The sequence below is a fragment of the Talpa occidentalis genome, unplaced genomic scaffold, assembly GCF_014898055.3.
Source record: "Talpa occidentalis isolate TD23 unplaced genomic scaffold, MPIMG_talOcc4v2.1 talOcc4.8, whole genome shotgun sequence".
In the NCBI taxonomy this organism is placed as follows: domain Eukaryota; kingdom Metazoa; phylum Chordata; class Mammalia; order Eulipotyphla; family Talpidae; genus Talpa; species Talpa occidentalis.
In genome coordinates this window covers 23,836,370-23,858,049 of record NW_023605194.1, presented here as the reverse complement: position 1 = coordinate 23,858,049, position 21,680 = coordinate 23,836,370, and the positions used below count along the sequence as shown (strand labels likewise).

Sequence of the window (21,680 nt, the reverse complement as noted above, 5' to 3'; positions counted from 1 at the left end):
ACATGCACTGGGTACAGTCAGAAGCGCAGGAGGGTGAGAGAATTCACCAGAGCCAGAGCGGGGAGCAGAGCAGGCAGAGGGACCGAAGTACACTGCTGAGGGGAGCAGCGGGCGGCAGGAGAGGTCTGCGCGCCATGTGGGACCCTCCTCTGGTGGCCGGGGAGCAGCCGGGGATCGAACCGGCGCCGCAGAGGCCGCGGGCAGCTTCGCAACCCAGAGCTCAACCGCTGCGCCACTGGGGAGGCCCTTATTTAATTAAATTTATTTTCAGACTTTAATTCAATAATAAATGACACAGGAATAATGCTGTTTCCCTATCTTCCTCATACAGTTATTCTAGGATCTGATGAAATTATGCAGGAGAAGCAAAGTTAATTTACCTCATCCATTATGATTTTCACATTGGACAAATGAACAGAAAAGAGGTAAGAATTCCTCACCACTCTTCAGCAGGAAGACCTGGCCCTGGCCTCCAACTCTGCCAGTGAGCTGACATCAGAGCTGTTCATAAAGGAGGGGCTGGTCCCCTCACTTCTGGAGGCAACATTTGATGGCACAGCTAGAAGCAGCAGCAGCCTCTTCCCATGGATCCCCTGCGAATGACCCCCTCGGGCCCTCGGAAGAAGAGGCCCAGGCAGATTGGGGCCTCCATGGCCTCCCCTCCTCATGATATCAAGTTTCAAGATTTGGTTCTCTTCATTTTGGAGAAGAAAATGGGAACCACCCGCAGAGCCTTCCTCATGGAGCTGGCCCGAAGGAAAGGATTCAGGGTTGAAAATGAGCTCAGGTAGGAGGATATCACTGATTTTCCTTGTTGAACTAGCAGTGCTTTTGTGAATAGCTGTGTTTTCTGCCACGTATAGAAGAGGGGATGTTTCCACTGGGAGATCAAAGAGCAAATTTGAGCCAATTAATTATGGGAAGTAAGATATGGACAGATGGAATACTGAAACTACCTGGCACCAAAAGAAAAGGTGTATTATTATTATTATTATTAGTTTTTTTTTTCTTTCTACAATTATAAGATGAAGTCTCTAGGGAGGATACACAGAAACCAAGTTGGAAAATTTAATGCCGAAATCACTTAATTTCATTTTTGGCCGAATGGAGCAAATCACGACTAAGTCCCATTTAAAAAATCTGGCTACTATGAAACAGAAAGAACAGTTTGGTCTCTTCACCAGCACATCTGGTTGTGCCTAGGGGAGGATTGTGACTAGCTCACCAAAGGCACCCGAATGTGACCTTGGTCCTGCTTCTCTGAAAAGCAGTTCCAGGGGGTTGTAGAGAGAGGGAAGTTGGTGAAAGATGTAGGGACAGCTCTGTGATAGACACCAGCTGAGAGGGAAGCTTTTAGCGGGGCTAGAGGCAGGTGAAATCCCTTAGATGGTGTCACTCACCGTCCACTCACACCCCAGCCGTGCTCCTGTTCTGTTAGACAAGCTCTTTACTGGTTTCAATAGGTGGGAGCGAAAACAAAATAAAATCCAGAGCAAACAGTAATAGATCCTTGACATAAATAGTTCCAATGAACTGTCAGGGGCTTGGTAATGAATGAAAAATGATGATTATTGCAATTGGCTAACTTTGTGTGTCCAAGGAATAGGTTAATCATGATTTTATTTTTCCAGGAAAAATTGTAAGAATTTTATGTGTAAGTAAATTTTATTTTAAAAATATCCTATGATATCTAAAAATAAAACTGACTAGAAGAAATATCAGCTTCCCACTGAAGAAATATCAGCTTCAAGTTGCTAGAGAGACATATGTCTAAAGTCAACAATTAAATGTGATCATTTTCAGAACATCCATAATTCACATGAGAGGTCATCACAGAAACTGTTCATTTTTGACTAAAATGTCCCATTCAGAAATTCCTGAATTTCTCACGGTCCCTTTCCCATCTGTTTCCTCCTTACATGGTCTCCTTCCCCTCCATCTGTCTCTTTTTTTGCTCTTGTTATTTTTTCCTTTTTAACCCTCTATCCCATTTGGGATGTTAATGATATTTTGGCTTAACATCCTTTCCAGGAAATCGTAGACTTCATCTAATTGTTATCTGCCTAAACTTACAGACTTACATAACCTGTTAGAATTAGAGAGGGGAAAGCTGACATAGAGAAAGAGATCCCACACCAGAAAATTTTTTAAAAAGAGAGAGAAATTGAAAAATCAAACATTGAAAGCCTTAGCAAATATGGAACTGCCTTTTGCAGTAAAGAAATTTGGCAAGGGCCAGGCAGACAGGTCCAGCAGGCACTTACATAGAAAGCTCTTTGTTGACATATCCATACTCCCAGCGAGGGCTGACTGGTTAAGTTATAGGCACAGCTACGGATACACTGAGGTGACTGAGACAGGGAAGAGACACAGAGCAAGTTTCTTCTTGTGGCAAGAGAGCTGAAGAGGCAGCTATATGCCCCAGATGCCTGCTGCCAGGGACCAGACCCAGCTGCGAGGTGGCAGAGGAAACTGGTATATGGCGTGCAAACTGCTGTGTGCATGTGAGGGTGGCAGAGTTCCTGGGCTGGCAGCTCAGCAGGCACAGAAACTATAACAGTGTGCATGGCACAAAAATAAACCACAGGAAGTAGAAGTCCTAGCTCTCAAACAGAATTTCTGTTATAGAGTTATAGACTTTAATTGGAAAGGATGATAGAATGTATTGTGGGAGGCATCTTCTATATGAAAAATCTAGAGACCTTCATTTCTTAATTTCTGGCTCTGACCATTCCCAGCTATGAGTCCAGAGAGCACAAGATCCCCTCTCCTTGCTGACCTTAGTTTACGGATAAGCAATCTAGCCTAGCTGATGTGATCACCAAGTGTGATGATGGATGTCAGTGTGCTTTGATAAATTAAAAGTGATGTGTGATTGGTTTTTTGGTTAATTATCTGGACTCACTGATCATGACAGCAAAATCCCAAAGAGAGGATTCTCTCTCCACAGTATGAACTAGGTCAAATGATGTAAACAATAGGACATAGACAGGAAGGAAACTCATCAAAATATTATGAGTGGTTATTGAGGGAGGTGTAAGGGGGCAACTGGGGAGGGATTGCAGCTGCTTTTATTCTGTTTTCTAAAATTGTTTATAATAAACCTATGTTTTTAAGTGAAAATAAAGAGGGACACTTCTCAATGGCGAAATACATACCTCTCCTTTCTGGTATGTAAAATTCAAAAAAAAAAAGAGAAAAGAGAGAGAGAGAGAGAGAGAGAGAGAGAGAGAGAGCTAAGAAAAGAAAATGTTCTGGAAAATAGCAGCCATCCCCATAGTTACAAGTACATTTTTTGACCATCTCCAATTGTGAGGGTAAATTTGAGTGAAAATCTGATTCGTACTTTATCTGGGTCAGAATTGATGTGCCTGAAAGTATTGAACCGTCTGGAGCTCATTCATTCTCCAACATAAGCACTGGATCCTTATATTTGGATTGGGCCTCATTAATATTTATGTTATATTACAAGAGATGTGTTATCCAATGTGCCATAGGAAGCTAGTTCTTAAAACATAAATCAGGGAAGATGTGAAGTCCTGTGAAACATTTTTATACATTCAAGAAAAGGATACTGAATTTTATTTCACTGCCAACATCCTAAATTTTACAGCAACTTCACAATCTTCTAGTCATTTAAGATAAGTTAGGGGAGGAGCAGGATCTAGTAGTGCTTGTCACATTCTAATTTCATCCTGGGCTCCAGTATGTTGAGCTATTTTTAAACTTTATCTGTTATCAGCTCTATGAACACGTTGGCTAAGTCTCCTGTCTATGTTTTGGCCTAAATCATTGCCATTGAAGAAGAAAGAGCAGCAGACAGGAAGGGTGGGGCCTCAGCACTTTCACCACTTGCTGAGCTCCCCCGTTGAGGCAGGAGAAAGTGGCAGATGACAAGATTGTCCTGCTTGCACTTCTGTAACTGGTCTGCACGTTTCCAGTCAAAGGCATTGTCTTGATGAGAGCAATCACGACCTCACAAATGAAGGGTATTATTCAAACCATCCTGCATGATATTTGTCAGGCTCTGGAAATACAAAATAGTGGATGATTGAGCCCCGTAAACAAGGTGTTTAACATTGGATAGGAAGTCGAGTCAGGAATTCTACCTTCGTTGTCAACTAGAATTTAAAAACACCATCATATATTAAGTATATACTAGTCTTTGAAACAATTTTTTTAAAAAGATTTATTTATTTATACAAGAACTGGGGTACAGATCAGAGGCGCAGGAGGGTGAGAGAATTCACCAGAGACAGAGCGAGGAGCAACACAGGCAGACGAACCAAAGACACTGCTGAGGGGAGCAGTGGACAAGACAGGAGAGGTCTGCCGCGCCATGTGGAGATCTCCCTGGCTGGCCGAGAATCGAACCCGCACAGCAGAGGCTGCGGACAGCTTCACAGAATGGCGCCCAACCTGCTGTGCCACAGGGGAGGTCCCTGAAACAATTTTTTAATTAACATTTTCCTACCTGCCCATTTGCTTTCAAATTTCTGGTGTTATGTTGGTATAGTTACATCCAATCCAGCTGCCTGTCCTTCCCATCCACTTACTATGTGACATTTGAAATGTGACCTCTGCCTGACTCATTTTCCCAAAACTATTGTCTCCAATGTTCCAAGGAATCTTGTGGGGGTCAAATCCATGCTTTTTCACCAGAACCTTGGTAAAGACTCTCTTCTTGATCAAAAACTCTCACAGTTTCTAGCTGCTTAAGATTATGTCCTAGGTTGGCACCCCTTAAAATGGCTGCTTGAGAAATCTCAAGTCTGCCAGGAGAATTTACTGTTAACTCCAGCCCAAACCTGACAATAGGCAGATCAGCCCTTCTTCATGGGGCTACTTATAAACCTTGAGATATAAATCCTTTCGCTGTTCCATGACTGTTAAATTTCTAGGCACCCAGGACTGTCTTCTCAATGCAAACATTCAAGGAGATAGCTTTCACCCCGAGTCTTTTGGGAGGATAAGGACCTATCTTTACTGGGGGTCTTGCTCTAATTTGTACTAGTCCCTCTCAATGTCCCCCAGTGCCCTTCCTTTGGTACACCCCAAGTTCTAAAAGGTGGCCTGCCCTTTGTTTCCTCAAACTTGAGTTCCATACGCACTGGAGCTACTGTTTCTACTTTTGGTAATATCGGTTTTTGTTTTCTTTGGCAATGTTCTATGACTTCAAATTTTTGGTGTCTGAAGTCAAAATATTAGAAATCATTTTTGCAGCACACATGCGCGCGCACACACACGAACACCTGGAGAAAGGGATAAGCTGCCTACTCTACAAGAGGCCAAAACACCATGGCAAACACTCTCAGTCTTAGGTGTATCAGGACTGGAAATGGAAAATTGTCTTTACCAGTGCTAGTAAATTTGTGTAATAAAACTGCTTCCATTTTTCTGCTTTCATGGATTCTGAAACAGATCGGTTGCTACAGGAAATTGGTAGGAGGGTTTTTTAAATAGTAAACATCTCAGCTTACTGTAAATAACTAGTTAAAGTCATTGTTTACAAAATATGCCCTCCATCAGATGGGAAGAATTGGGAATGAACTCTGCAGGCAAAGAAGGCAGATTTAAAGACAAAGGGAAAGGCAGGTGGGAATCCAAGCTGAGGAAGTCAGATGGGCTGAGGGGTAGGAAGGGTTTCAGACTGGTTTCAGGTAAAGAAGGATTTCTTGGTCTTTCTTTCTTCTCCGAGATACCAAGAGGCAGGACCAACTACGAAAAGAAAGAAAGGGAGACCAGGGATACGGCTATCAGAGAAGAAAATAATTCAGAACCAAGATTTGCAAATAAATCCTCTAAGTCGTGTTTTTCTCACATCTTAGCGGCATGGTCACGATTCTTAAAATAGCTTTTACCACTTGTGCTGTTATCATTAACGTCTTTCTTTTCATTGTGCCCACACTGAATTGTTAAAAGTAATTTAGCCTCTTCCTAAGGAATAATGTCCATAAAACCGTGGATCTGATATGCAGAAATAAAATATGTAAATGTCAACAAACACAAATGTTTTTTCAAATGTTCAGTTGTGCATTATGTACCCCTCAAACTGTCTCCTGACCCTACAGAGAAATGGGTTCTATGCTGGGAAGCATTGCTGTAACTGACCAAGCCTGAAGTCCATCCAGCCTGGACAGTTAAGGAGAGCTCTTTCTCTATAGGGGTGGAGGCCTGGGCTGGGGGTGGTTTTGAAATAGTCGTTCTCATGAACAGGCAGGAGAATTTTTCCTTCCCTTGCTTTGGGAGAGCTCCTGCCTGCTTCAGCCAACAGGGTGCAGCAGAAATGACAGGCTGTGACTCTTCACAGTGTCATCAAAGGCCCTGGCTTCAGCTGCACCCCAGGCCCAGTCTCAGGTAAGATGTTGAGTCCCCTCTAAGAGAGGCCATATCAGACTGACAGCTGTAGCCGAGCCCAGCTCCCAGCCATTCCTACCAAGAGCCACAGGGGATCAGTGCCTCCACTGAACCACAGGGAAGAGATGGGTCACCCAGTTCAGTTCCCAGAACCCCTGACCCCCAAAACTGCAAGATAAAGTAAAACTGTTGACTTCTAAAAGCAATCACATTTTGGGACAGTTGTTTAGTAAGTAGAACAATCCAACTACAGCAGAATCACCAACAGAGTTTGTCAAAAATACATATTCCTGGGTCCTACGTATAAATTAGTGAGTCACACTGTAAAAGAAAAAAATAGAACAGACCCAAAATGAAGTTCCTCATGCCAGGCCCCACCAGACTTAATGCCTAACCTCCCTGCATTTTTGACCTCTCCCAACAAAGCGTCACCCTAAACCCATCAAGCTGGAGCTTCCTTTTCAGCTCCTGTGAGGTCACCTGAATGACAAGACTCTCCTGAGGGAAGGTGATTCTACCTGAAATAATCATTTCTTTTGCTAAATACCCTGTCCCACCCCCATTCTGTGTATAAGTACCTCCATTTGTGCAATCCCTTGTAGTATCTAGAGAGAATGCTGCCTGTTTTTGAATCATTTAATAAAGCTGATGAAATCTCAAAATTTGTGAATTTTATATTATAACAGCATCTCTGGTGATGTTGCCCAGGCATCTGAATTTTAATACAGCTTCCTGGGCCTTTCTGGTAGACCCCAGAGTCTAAGAAATATTCCTGGAATTATAAATTAGTTGATTCATTGATGCCTTCTGCCAATGGTTTACTGGCCGTTACTATGAATCTGGGCCACGGGTCATGAGCTGATGGTAGACATGATTATAGATAGTCAGGCAGCTTATAACACTGTCCCCTGCTCTCAGGGACACCAACGACCAAGCCAAGCACATCTCAATCCAGCATTAGTTGAAGGAGAATCAGTGACTTTTTCCCTGTGGGATCTTGGGAGACAAACCCTAGTTCATGGCTATTATAATTGGCTCAAGGCCTCCCAAACCCAGTCCAAGAATTTTCAAGACTAAGAAGCCAGGTACACTTAAAGAATTGAATCTGCTGATATTTCTCCAGCAGCCATCTCAGCAGTGTCTTGGGGTTTTGGGAAGAGGTTGGGGGCCTGAGGTCTTCTGTCACTTTTATCATGAGAAGCAATCCCAGGCTAACACGGCAAGGCAGAGACTGCTTCAGTCCCAATCCCAGATTCATTTTCCCTTGAAAATGACATTCATGTGCACTTTTCCCCTTCAGTAGAAAAGTGGCGATAGATGGCTCATGACAGAAAGTGGGAGGACATAGAAAACACCTTCAAACAAAAAACAAAACCTCACTTGGGGATCTAACCACAGTCTAGCAGAACGTTGGTAGATGGCTTCAGTCATGCACACCTGGCTCTGAATCCTGGCTTCATGCAAACTTAGCAAGCATGGGCTTCTCATTCGAACTACACTGTGCACCTCAAAGGCTGTGGTGAGGATTAAGTAAGAATATATACACGTGTGCATGTTCGTGTTAATTTGCTAATAGTCTGGCACATTTCTTCCTAGTCTCTTTTGTATATGCTGATGTTTTATTGTTTGTATTGTTTTTGTTTGTTTGTTTGTTTGTTTGTTCATGTTGTTTTATAGCAACCCCTCCCCCACTTTTTCAGGCATTCTGGATATCTCTGTGAGGGGCAGGACTGTGTCCAGGGGAGTGGATCTTGGTAGTGGAATGGGGGTACTGTGTGTGGATGGTGAGGGCCTCAGTTTGGAAGATGAGCCCAAAGGCTTCTCCCTGGCACACCCATCTCTCTCGAGGTTTAGGAGCAATCCAGAGCTCAGCGTGACTGACAGCCTCTCTGTGGCTTTTCCATCATGGTGTGTAGCTATGGCAACTGTCCTTTCTGATTTTCTGGGACAGGTCTACTTGTCCTTATTGTAGCCCAGACGATAATGGACATGAAATGTGAAAGCATAAATTCTATGTGGCAGCAGCAAGAAGGTGATTGGATAGTGCTGTACCGGAAATGTTATTACATCCATTTTTCTGCCCTTTGGGGGAATCAGGTATTTTTTTTTATTATTATGATGATACCCATCCAGATGTTATTGCTTCTGCGAGAAGGAACAGCTCTCTGCACAGTCACAGAATAAGCGCAGGCATGGAATGCAGCTCAGTGTGGTCCAGCACGTAGGCTTTGGATTAAAACAGACCTGCCATTAAACTCCTGCCCCACCAATTATGAGCTGGGTGAATTTTTAACATCTGCAAGTCTTTTCTCATTTTTAGAAAACTCAGGCGACAAAGAAGATGGGCAATAGGACGAGGCCAGAACAAATATTACTCCCCAAATATTGTTTCTTAAATTATTTGTACTGGGCCTCCCCTGGTGGCGCAGGCGGCTGAGCGTAGCGCTGTGAAGCTGTCCGCAGGCTTTACAGCGCTGGTTCGGTCCCAGCCAGCTGGGAGGGTCCCACATGGTGTGGCAGACCTCTCCTGTTGCACCCGCTGCTCCCCTCAGCAGAGTATTTCAGTCATCTGCCTACGGTCAGGTCTAGTGTGTGTTTCTTCACCAGATGGAATGCTCTGGACACCTTGAGGAAAGGAAAGAGCTTCTAATGTAGAAAGCCCCTTCAGCTGGTAACTATCATCTTGTAATTTGCAGTGATTCCGTCACTCACATTGTGGCAGAAAATAACTCTGGTTCCGATGTCCTGGAGTGGCTGCAGGCCCAGAATGTGAGAGCCAGCTCACAGCTAGAAGTCCTTGATGTGTCCTGGCTGATAGAATGTATGAGGGCGGGTGAGCCCGTGGAGATGACGGGAAAGCACCAGCTTGTGGTAAGAGTCATGGCTGCATTTTCACTGGCCTTCACTCCGTGAAGAAATCCATGAGCCGTGGAATCCCCACCCCTGGGGTGAACCCCAAGTTCTCTGCTTACTCTGTGTGACCTTTGGCAAGTCAACTTTTCTGAGCTTCAGTTTTCTCTTCTATAATATGAGATAACAACAGTGCCTACCTCAAAAGATGGTTATAAGGATTAGAATATCATGTAGGTCAAGCACTTATCACAGAGCCTGGTCTGTGGTTGGCACTGAGTAAATAGTAGCTACGTTACGAACAGATATTACACAATATTGAAGCCTTCATCCTGTCACAGCCAGAAAAGTAGAGAGTTCCTTTTTTCTCTTCCTCTGATTCAAAAGAAAAAAGATAATTAAACTATTAATTCCAGGGGCCTTCCTAGTGGCGCAAGGGGTTAAGATGCAACCTATGAAGCTGATGGCAGCCACTTCAGCAAGAGTTCGATCCCGGCCAGGAATCAACACACATGGTGCAGCAGACCTCTCCTGACTCACCTGCTACGCCCCTCAGCAGTGTATTTCAGTCCGTCTGCCTGTTCTGTTTCCCACCCCGTCTCTGGTGAATCCTCTCACCCCCCGCACCTCTGGCCTATACCCCATTCTTGTATGCATAAATAAACAAATCTTAAAAAAAAAAACTCTTAATTCCAAATCCTTCAGAAATAGGCAACTAGAAACTTCAGAAAAAGGATTCAGCCCATAACTATGTAAGTTCATGGAAAAGGAAAATGGTGTTGAATCAATGGTTCTCTTACGTGGTTTTTCTTTCACCTGAATGCAAAAAATACTTGTTAATGACAGCAAACTCAAATGTTGAAGATGTATATAATATAAAGTTTGAGTCTTCTAAAATTTTATGCTCTTTTCAGAGTTAATTGTCATCAAACGACTTCCAATTTTTTCATACATATCTACTATTTTTACTATTGTTATTAAAACAGATGTTTCTGCATTTGTTCAGGTGAGAAGAGACTATTCAGGTAGCCCCAGTCCAGCCCCCCAGAAGACTCCACTGCTTGCTGTAGAAAAGATCTCTCAATATGCATGTCAGAGAAGAACCACGTTAAACAACTACAACAGCGTCTTCACGGTAAATGGGGTTTTATATCAACACCCAAATGGAGGACTTGTCTTTTCTTTCCAAGGGCCCGCAATTACATCATGACTTTTCCTGAAAATCTGGGAAAGTTTCCTTACACTCACCCTACCCTACCCTGGTCTCTGGTTTTTCTACTGCCATGAAAATGGACAAATGTGTCTGGACCACACTCTACAGAGAGGATAGATGGACTATTAAAATTGTCTTCAATGGGCACAACGATTGTCAAAGGCAAATATTCTGAAAAACCAAATACTGTTATTAATCCAATACACAGTAAAAACAAGTTATATAGAAATAGTGGGAGTGGAAGATTGAGTCAACAGACCCAGATGCTAGCCTTGCTGATATTGACTAGCTTGCACAAGTCCGTAACTCTCTCTGAGCTTTGGTTTTCTCATTTGTTCAAAAAGAAATCAGCTCGATCATCTCTAAAGCCCCATGCAGCCCTGAAGTTCAGTGATTCCAGTGACCCCCAAGAAGCCCATGGGCCTGTCCTCGAGGCTCAAATCAGTGTCAGGTGGATAAGGCATGAAGGTGCAGGTCAAATACAAACTTCTCATTTCTAAACTTCCCGCCCCATGTGTGCAAGGAAGACCAGGAAACAGTGGCTTCTGGGCACGATGAGCCTGATGCCACACAGCTGTCCCTACTTCCTCCTCTGCGGGAAATGCTAACGTGCCCTCCCTCAAATAACCCAGCCTTGGGTCTGTGCCACCTCTGATTTCACCCATGGGTTCAACAAGCCCATTTTTTAAAAAAAGATTTATTTATTTATGCATACAAGAACTGGGGTACAAGTCAGAGGGGTCGGGAGTGAGAGGATTCACCAGAGAGAGAGTGGGAAGCAGAACAGGCAGACCGACTGAAATACACTGCTGAGGGGAGCAGCAGGTGAGCCAGGAGAGGTCTGCTGTGCCATGTGGGTGGCTCCCTGACCTGCCGGGGATCGAATTCATGCCCCAGTGGCTGCAGATAGCCTCATAGGGTGTGTCCTAAGCCCTTGCACCACCAGGGAGGCCCCACAAACCCATGTTAACTGTTGTCCATGTTTTTATGTACAAGCTAAGAGATGAGGATGGCCAGTGATCAAGACAGAGTCCTGGCCTCAGGCTGGTAGGGAGGACAATGAGCAGAGAGGGGAGGACTGTGCTCAGTGATGACTGGCGGGATACAGGGTGCATGAGATCATTTTTCAGTCAATTCTTGGATATCTAATGGCAGCCAATTTCAAGTGTTCCTATACAGCAATCTACAGCCTGTCTTTTCAATCCAACATCACTCATTCAACAAGAGAGTGTGCAAAGGTTCAGGAGACCCATTCCTGACCTTCGAGGAAGCTGCCAGTGCTCTCAAGAAAGCAAGAGGCATTTGCAAGTGGCCAGGAAACAGGTTGTTTGTGCTCTTCTGGTTTTATTCTTCAGGATGCGTTTGAGGTACTGGCTGAAAATTATGAATTCAGAGAAAATGAAAACTCCTCTCTGGCATATATGAGAGCTGCTTCTGTGCTGAAAGCCCTGCCTTTCCCAATCCTCAGCATGAAGGACACAGAGGGTGTCCCCTGCCTCGGGGACAAAGTGAGGTGTGTCATAGAGGTAAGGGTGAAATGTGATTTGTCACTTCCTGATGGGAAGGGGGAGAGAGAGGGAAGGAGGAAATGTGGGACAGAGGGAGACAGAGAAAAACAAAGAGAGAAGTGCAGGTTATGAATTTTCCTCTCAACTATGTCGATGTGATATTCACGATTTACTTTCCTTTCTCTCTCAGTAGATGAGAGACAGATAAAGACCTAGATAGAGCTGGATGTATATCCATAGCCCAATATAATCACAGCTGGAGTTACATGGGTGAAGTAGAGAGAACTCTCTCATATTACTACTAATCACAGTGAAAAGACTCAAGTGACCCAAAAGCCCCTCAGCAGGGGATGGTCTGACTTCAAACACAGCTGCAGGGAGGACCTTGTCCCACTCAGGGGACCTCCAGAGCCATGGTGGGTATGGCCTACAGTGGAGTAGATTCTGCCTCTCTGCCTATGTGTCTCTTCCAGGAAGAGAGCGAGTGGTGGGTGTTTATGTAATGATTTAATTATTAAATGTTTAAGGAAATTGGTCCTCCAGTATAGACTAGTGCAAAATCAAGGATTCAAGAAAAATAATCCCAACCTGTTTAGAGGAGAGTGTTTCTGAGTTAGACATCCTAAGGGGTTGAACTTGGATTGGCTTTCCAGTGGGTCCAAAATTAATGTGTTCAGATGAAAAGTCATCTTATTTCGGCAAGTTTATATCCATTGGGGAAAAAATCACATATTTATACATAAAAATATAGTCAATGAATGTTCCATAGATTTGGACTCTAATCATTCTTTACTTTTGTCTCTGAGAATTTTTAGTAGTACTTGAATATATAATGACCTGGAGTTTTCAAAATTACAGGGAAACGTCTTGTTCACTGTGGATCAGCTAGGGAAACATCCTACACACGATGGGTATACATTTCATGAAAAATCAAAAGCTACTACATCTGTGAATGTAAGAGTCTCAGACTGTGATTGTCCAACATTCCTAATTTGAAATATTTTCAACTGTCCATGCAGGAAATTATTGAAGATGGAGAAAGTTCTGAAGTTAAAGCTGTGTTAAGTGATGAACGTTATCAGTCCTTCAAAGTAAGTGATTCTATATATATTCATTGAAAATATTTTTCTGTTAACCCTATTACTTGTTCCAGGTGGTGGTATTACTAAGCCTGAGCTGCCATAACAAGTGCCATAGACTGGATGACCGAAATAACAAATACTGCTTTCTCCCAGCTCTGGAGGCTGGGGATTCATATCAGGGTTTCAGCGTGGGCAGGGTCTGGCTAGGGCCCAACCAACAGGCTTGAGATGGTCACCTTCTCTATGATCTCCTGTGGCAGAGTGACCTGAGCAAACCCTCTGCTGTCTCTCCTGAGAAAGGCACTAATCCCATCCTCATGACCTCATGTATACTTTATTACCTCCCAAAGACCCCCATCTCCAAATACTATCATATCAGGGGGGTTAGAGCATCAATGTATTAATTTGGGGGAGAGAATTCCGTCCACAGTAGTGGTCTAGGAAGTAGGTGTCTAAACAGATATGACTGCCTGACTTTCTTGCCTGCTCTGGGTGAGACATAAATTACCTTACCTTCCAGGAGTCAGTCATCAGGGCACAATTATTATAGAGACACTAGGAGCATGGGGCAAAAACAAACCTGCTCTTAAAGAGCAAACCAGTACTGGAAAGTTCTTCACAGCATCCTTGTCCACTTTAAAACAGGGTTTGCCACCTCCCACTCTTCCTGCCTTGGAGTTTCATGTAGCAGGGATTGCTGCCAACCCATCCATTGAGAAGGATATTCATGCCTGAAGGATGGCCCTGGGCACAATAGACTCAGGTGCAGCCAGAGAGGGTTTGGGGCTGGGCTCTGCCACCTCCCAGCTGTGTGGTGGTGGAGGATTTATAAAAGCTGTATTTGCTCTCCACACTTTGGGAGTAAATCTGCAGAGCCTGAGTGTGTGTAAAAGACCTTGGGCACAGGTGTGTGCCACTGGGACAACTGTGGCCCCTCACTTGTGATTCAGGGAGTACCCCCGTCAGGTGCTCCGACCTGCTTCCTTCTGCCTCTCTTAGCAATACCAAGTGTCAGGAAGGGAGGGGGCCCTATGGTTAAAAAAAAGGCCCCTAACAGATCACCATCACCCACCTGTTTGTCATATTTAGGAAAACTGATTTTTCCAAAAAGAGATTTTCCTTTCATACTTTTTCTTATTGTTTTACTTTGGAATGTATCACTTCATTGTTATAATGGTTGCTTTAGAAACTAACAGCATGCCTTTCCCTCCATGTCAGCTCTTTACTTCTGTATTTGGAGTGGGGCTGAAGACATCTGAGAAATGGTTCCGGATGGGCTTCAGAACTCTAAGTAAAATAAAGTCAGACCAAACCCTGAAATTCACAAGAATGCAGAAAGCAGGTAAATTGTCTCTCCTAAAAATCTCTTCTGTTGCCACGGCTCTTCAACTCATTCTTGGCAGCCTGGGTCACTTATTTGGCCTCTTTTCATGCTATGGTTTAAAAATACAAAATACAATCAAACAGGTCTGGATCCAAATCCTGGCTCCAACACTGTCCAGCTGGGTGATCTTAAGCAAGTTCATTAAATCCGTGAGCCTTAGTTACCTCCTCTATGAGAGGGAGGGGGCACTGGACCTCACGAGAGGGATAAACCTGCAGGCAAAGCCCTTACTTATATCATGTGACTCAGCGAAGGCACCTACTCGGCCCCTCCCCTCCATGCCTCTCTCCTCGGTCTGTCATGGGCTCTTCATCCTAACAGCCGTGTCTGAACTTCCCTTATTCATGGTGTCAGACAAAGAAGCCACAAGCCAGACTGCCAAAGACAGTTTTCTACCTCAGCTCAGACTTTGCAAACATCCACCCCTTCTGGCTGCAGCTTTGGTCTTTTCACTGATCAATCACCTTCCAGCTTGGAAACTGCCCATCCCATTGGTGTTTTAAACACAGTTTGTTGGTTTAAAAACTGGGCACAGTTTGTCGATCCAGTGGGAAGTTAGATAGATTCCAACAGCTTGGTTTCTAGAAGGATATGAAATACTGCCTTTTCCTTAGTCAGGAAACAGTAAACCTATCAGTCAGAAAGCAAAGAGCTATCACTGCTGGGAAAATTCACAACCCAGAGAACAGTGTCTGAGCCCTAGAGCTTGGTGTCGATGCCCTACACATGGGAGCTCCATTAGACAGCAGAATCCCCTCACCCCAAGGAAGTCATCCACACGCAGTGTCGCTCTCTCTCTCCTGTCCAATGGCCTCTCAGGGTTCCTCTATTACGAAGATCTTGTCAGCTGTGTGACCCGGGCAGAAGCAGAGGCAGTCAGCGTGCTGGTTAAAGAGGCCGTCTGGGCGTTTCTACCTGATGCCTTCGTCACCATGACAGGAGGGTTCCGGAGGTAAATACAAAGGCTGCTCTTGCCTCTCCCGCTCTAGCATCTTCAGCAGCTCTCCATGACTTATAGGCTTCTGGAAAAGGCAGAGAGGCCCTTAGTGATCTGGTGCTGACATCTCTCTGCAGCTTCTTCTCCTGCTCCCTGTACATCACTCCGGTCACCCCAAACGGCTGTCATTCTCTACACACAGAACTGTTCCCTGCTTCTGTGACTTTGTTCAGTCAGAGCCTGCTGCTTAGACTGACTGTTCTCAAATTGTTACTTGGCTGACTGTTCAACCTTTAAGACTCAACACAGAAGGCACCTCCTCCAGAAAGCCTCTCTTCACTGCCTCCACCTCAACTATGGGCTAGGTGCTCCACCTCAGTGTTCCCTGGCAGTTACCAAGTACTTTATTTGAATCTGAGCTCTCCCCACTAAGGTGTTAAGAGTTTCATGCTCAGTGAGAACCTGCACATGGTGCTTAGCACCAAGTAGGCATGCAAGAAATATTGGTTGAGCCAAGGAATGAATGAATGTGTGCAGTTCTTGGACACTAAGAACTCCATTTCTGAAAGAGATCTTCTCCCCACTCCCCCCCCACACACACATACACACCTTCCTTTAACTCTTTCTGGCCCTTTTACCCGATAACTTGGTTACCATTCTGGCAAGCTGGGTTTAAGGTTTAAGGTGAAGAAAATTGGAGGGAAGATGGACCGTTATCTGTGTCATGATTCCAAAGCCCCAGCATGTATTGTGTGGCTGTATTCTTGGTTTGCCTGCCTCGACACACACAGGTATGAGTAGATAGAAGAAATAGTTTCCTAGATTATTTTTCACCCACACATGCATCATTCCATCAACACCATGTATTGTTATTTTCTGTGTCATCAATTTATTTTGCCAGGAGTTGTGTAATCAAGGGATACTTTGTTTTAAAAAGTCATGAACATTTTGTGTCACAAATTTTGAAATCAGGCATAGGAACAAATGTGATTTTTTAGAAATTGAGGGCTCAACCATCTAATTTATTTCCATGTCATACTATTTTTTTCTCCATCAGGGGTAAGAAGATTGGACATGATGTGGATTTTTTAATTACCAGCCCAGAAGTCACAGAGGATGACGAGCAACAACTTTTACCTCAAGTGATAAATTTATGGGAAAGGAAGGTAAGAAGAAAGATTAAATGTAGATGTTCAGACACTCGCATTATATTAATATAGTTGAATCTCGCATACTGTTTACTTCCTAATTGTGTAAGGATCATCTAATTGAGCCTTAATGATCTGTAAATTCTTACACAATGACACACAAAGAGAGCTACCAGCTTTGAGTCCTAGAGCCCTTGGGATGATTATGTATCTTGCTGACACGTGTATTCTGTTGCTAAAGGGGCTGCTCTGTCCCCATATTAGACAAGCACAAGACAGCAAAGGTCTGGGCTGTGAAGACCTGGGGGGTGAGCCAGGAGTGGGGCAGGTCAGCGAAGATGGGGTTAATCAGCCTCAGAGGTATCACTAGTGCCCTGATCTCAGTGCTGGTCAGTGACCACCTGGACTTTGTGCTGAGATGTGAAGATGGAAACTCATGTGGGCCAGCTGGGGCCAGCAGAGATTGTGGCTCAGAAGCCCCCGCTGCTGAGGTCAGACTAGCCACAGGCCTGCTGGTGCCCAGTGGAGGAGCTAAGTTTGATCTGGACCCAGAGCCCTCGTTGGCTTCCTCTCCTGGTGTTGCCAGGCGGGCTCACCATGCAGCGTCAAAACATGCGTTTGCTAAAATTTGTAAAACCTTTGGTAAGAGCTCCCATGAGGAGCCCGGTAGAAACTCACACACACTGTCACCATCAGAGACTCTGCCTGATGACTTTCTGTTTATTTCAGGGACTGCTTTTATATTATGATCTTGTGGAGTCGACATTTGAAAAGCTCAAATTGCCCAGCAGGAAGGTGGATGCATTAGACCATTTTCAAAAATGCTTCCTGATTTTAAAATTGCACCATCACAGAGTGGACAGTGGCAAGTCTGGCCAGCAGGAAGGGAAGAGCTGGAAAGCCATCCGTGTGGACCTGGTCATGTGCCCCTACGAGCGCCGTGCCTTTGCCCTGCTGGGCTGGACGGGCTCCCGGGTAAAGACTGCTTGGATCCATGACATTGGCATTCACCTTCCAAAAGGGGGCTGGGTCTACCTGTGCCCCTGAGAGAGACAATGGCAGCCAGGGCTGGTGACCGCATAGGACGCAGTGGACATTCCATGTGTACACGGTCAAGGAAGACAGATTAATCTAGAACCGTTGTTCTCTAAGTATGGTCCCTGGGTCAACAGCAGAGCCTTACCTGGAAAGAGGAGTTTAGACATATAGAGTCTCCACCCCACCCCAGACATACTGAATCAGGAGTTCAGTCTAGCCCCTGGCAGAGGGCAAGCTCTCTGTAAATGTTCATCAGGAGATCCTTGCCTGGATACAGCCATACTGACAGATTCCCCTGCTTGTGCCCTTCCTCCTCCAGCCAAATGATCTTGTTAAAAGACAGATCAGATCACTCTTCTACTCAAAACCTTGCAGTTATTCCCCATTTAACTCAGAGTAAAGGCTGAAGGTTTTACAGCCACCCAAGAGGCTCTGCAAGATCTTCCCATCAACCCCTTAGCTCCCCTCCTGCTGCTTCCTCCCTAAACTGGGGCAAGGTTACCTTACCCTAAAACCTCTGTTCTAGTTCTTTCCTCTGCCTGGAGTGCTCTTGCCCCAGAGTCTGAACTAACTCCTTCAATCCTTCAAGTCCTTGCTCAAGCCCTACTTCGTCAACATGACCAGCACCGTAAGCAGCAGTGACTTTTCAATATACATTATTTACTAATTTACTCTATTATTGTGTCTTTTCTGAGTCCTGGGCTTGAACCCAAAGCCCCACCAGGGAGACATTATTGTTCTTTTCTCTGATATATTCCAAGAATCAGAACATAACTGGTGCATAGTAGATGCTCAACAAATTTTTGTTGTGTAGCTATTATTACTCTCCAAATGAGAGATACCATTATCATTCCTAATGGTCCAGGGGAAAAATGCTTCTGGGCTTTTAGCAGAGGAGTCCAGGGAGATATCTTCACCTGATAGATCTGGGGAGCCAAGGGCAGCCTCTCACTGCACCCACTTCCCCTCCCTTCTCCAACCTCCCCAACACACCTTGCGAGCAGTCCTGCTTCTAAGTGCTGGGAGAACAAGAGGAGGACACCCTGTACGAAGCAACACCCCTATACTTTCTCAGACCAACAGCTACCGTTCCAGAATCTGCTTCACCCCAATTCCTCCACAACCCAGACAGACAGAAGTCTGTCTTTCTATGCACCCAGGTCTGAAAGGGGAAGGGTAGTTCCCAGCCTCAGCTTCAGCTTGTTTTTTTTTTTACCACTAGAGAGCGCAGTGAACCCACCCTTTCTCCCTAACGCCAGATGAACTGGACATTAGGAGATCTGTGCTTCTCTCAGGAAAATTAACCTCAAGACAGTTTCATTCATTGTCTTCCTTTTCCAAGGATTTCCTGTCCTCTGTCTTAGGCCTCAGGATTTCCCTCCCGCAGTCACAGAGTCCACCCCTGGTTGTAGAAGATGCTGATCTGGGGGCAGGAGGCTCACACTATTTCTTATATGGAATCTCATAGGAGAGGATGACGGAGTGGAGGGGCTTGCTCCTGTGCTCCTCCGTCCTCTTGTTTGACCAAGCAAGAGGCTTTTACAGCCTCTTGAAGGTTTTACAGCCACCCAAGAGGCTCTGCAAGATCTTCCCACCAACCCCATTAGCTCCCCTCCTGCTGCTTCCTGCCTAAACTGGGGCAAGGTCACCTTACCCTAAAACCTCTGTTCTAGTTCTTTCCGTCCTCTTGTTTGACCAAGCAAGAGGCTGGTGACTTGTCGAGAGAGGCATAGACAGAAGACAGAATCCGGGCGGGAACTCAAGTATCCTGATTCCTCATCCTATTTTTATAATATTCCAAATTTAAATGTGTGTGTGTGTGCACGTGGGTGCACACACGCATTGCTAACATGTCCTTTGGGCCAGGCACTAGTCTAGACGCAGACCTCACAATAACCATTTAATCATTCAACACACATTTGCCCTACCTCGTCCATGTGCCTGGTGCTATCTGAGGAGGGACTGTGGTTACGCACGAAACAAATCAGGTTCCTGTTTTCATGGCACCTGCGGTTAGTGTGTGTGTGTGAGCATGGAGACTGTCATCCCAGAGCTTTCCCCGGGGAAAATCACTCTGAGAACAGTCAATGGAATAGAGATTTCATTACAGGGATCAAGAGAGCTCTAAACACATTATACTGAAAACATTCTAGACTTGATAGCAACTTGTCTTAATGATCTCTCGTGCAGCAATTTGAGAGAGACCTCCGACGCTTTGCCACGCACGAGCGGAAGATGATGCTGGACAACCACGCTCTGTATGACAAGACCAAGGTAGAGCTGTCCCCTGAGGTGGGCTGCCCGGTCCTCATCCCCAAGGGTGACTGCAAGCATTTCTTCCAGACTAATTTTTAGTGTCCTGGCTTAGTCTCCTTTGCTGAGTGTCCTGTTCCCTCATATCACACATGAGGGCAGCTGGAAAGGTACTGAGCGGGCCCAGAGTACACCCCAGGGGCTTCAGGCTCGTGGACTATGAGCCAGTGGACCCAGGACCATTCCAGCAGTGATCCTTCGTTGAGCTGGGTCTATCTATGGTGTTTGTAAAGAGTAACTCCAAAGTAAACCGAGGATTCTCACAACTTGCCCTCAAAAAAAAAAAAAAAAAGAAAAAGAAATCACTGACGCCACTCACTACCCTCAAATACAGTGGTGGAGGTGTTCTATGTGACCACTTAGAGGGTACTGAAGAAGGAAAGCAACAGGGCTGCGCTGGGATCTAGCTGGGCCTGCAGTCAGCCAGGCCCGCGCAAGCTACCGGGCTCACGGGCGCGCTAAACTCACAGAGTTCAGGACCCAAATCCACGCCTCAGCAAAGTGAAAAATGACTGTGTGAATAGTAGACAGTTAGATATTCAACTGTTAAATCCACAAATGCCAAAGTGGTCTAGGATGCTAACCTAAGCTCTGGGGGGAAGGAGAAAGAGCAGGGAATGATGTTTGGGTGAGAATTCATTCTGATCAGTTTCACAAGTAATATTTTCACTAAGCCAGACCAGAGAAGCCTACAGAAATATCTGATTGCACCTATTTCTTGTTCTGCTTTCAGAGGCTATTTCTCAAAGCAGAAAGTGAAGAAGAAATTTTTGCGCACCTGGGATTGGAGTACATTGATCCATGGGAAAGAAATGCCTAGATAAAGTTGTCAACCCTTTTTTCAGGTTAAGTAAAAGACGCTTCATAGTATAGTGAAAGATGCTAAGTAAAGTTTGGGGTTCTTTAAGTCTTATGACTATGACGATTGGTCTGGAAATAGCTTTGGGAACATGAGAAGGCCCCACCTGGTGATGGCTTAGGCGCTAATGGCCACTGTACTACGTTGCTTAGAATTCACAGCATATTTTTCCATAGAAACAGTATAATTGGTGACTTGTTTGCCAAAAAGCTCATCAAAGCCCACTTGACTCCCAGTGCAGCAGAAATACTGTGTGTTGCCAATAAAAATGGGAGGAAATGAGACAGTGGAGTCTTCTTTTTCTTCGCTCAAAAATTATAGAACACTCTTTAAAATGCAACAAAGTGAAAGAATAAAGCTTTTTAGATTTATCTTGAGTGGAGAAATAGGTTTATGAAGATCAGAGATTCTCAAGTGGATGCTGGGTCTTTTCTGGAGCTGATGGGGGTGCTGATTCAACAGCAGGAAGGGTCAAGCCCCACTCTCCTCCTACAAATTAAGGTAAAGAAAAGGACGGAAAGAAAAGGATGGAAAGAGAGTGTAGACTCTTCCCTAATTTGAGACCGAGAGACAGCCTATTTTACGCCTTTGAGTCTATAGGGAAAGCACTTACTTCTATGAAAGCTATTCATTGAGTGGATAGTAAAATCCACATTCATTTGGGTGGAGAGGCATTTTCCAGAAAACCAGGTACCTTTAGCATCTTTTATGTTCCCATTATCAGGCTCAGAAAATCACCTGACTGTAGAGGACTATGCTAATATTAGGCTGTTAAATTAATTTACACATCAATCACTAAGTCTCTCCAGGAGTTTGGCAACATAAAGATTGGATGGAATAAGAGATATTTCAGAAGATGTCCTTCACTGATTTAAAAAAAAACAGAACACTTCAATTAGTTTTACAACCCTGCAGTCATAAATGCCACAAGGAAAGTTATATAAAACTGCTGTTTGGGCCTCCCCGGTGGCGCAGCGGTTGAGCGCTGGGT

The 21,680-nt window shown here is 44.7% G+C and overlaps 1 protein-coding gene across 1 annotated transcript; it reads left to right on the top strand.

Moving 5' to 3' along the window:
* Positions 1-584: 584 nt before the first annotated feature.
* DNTT (DNA nucleotidylexotransferase) lies at positions 585-20,720 on the top strand. The gene is made up of 11 exons (XM_037496413.2): positions 585-787; positions 9,054-9,228; positions 10,214-10,342; positions 11,776-11,946; positions 12,948-13,019; positions 14,229-14,352; positions 15,214-15,346; positions 16,389-16,497; positions 17,209-17,454; positions 19,708-19,791; positions 20,564-20,720. Exons 1-11 carry the CDS (start codon positions 585-587, stop codon positions 20,648-20,650), a joined length of 1,533 nt encoding a protein of 510 aa, XP_037352310.1. The 3' UTR covers positions 20,651-20,720.
* Positions 20,721-21,680: the final 960 nt, after the last annotated feature.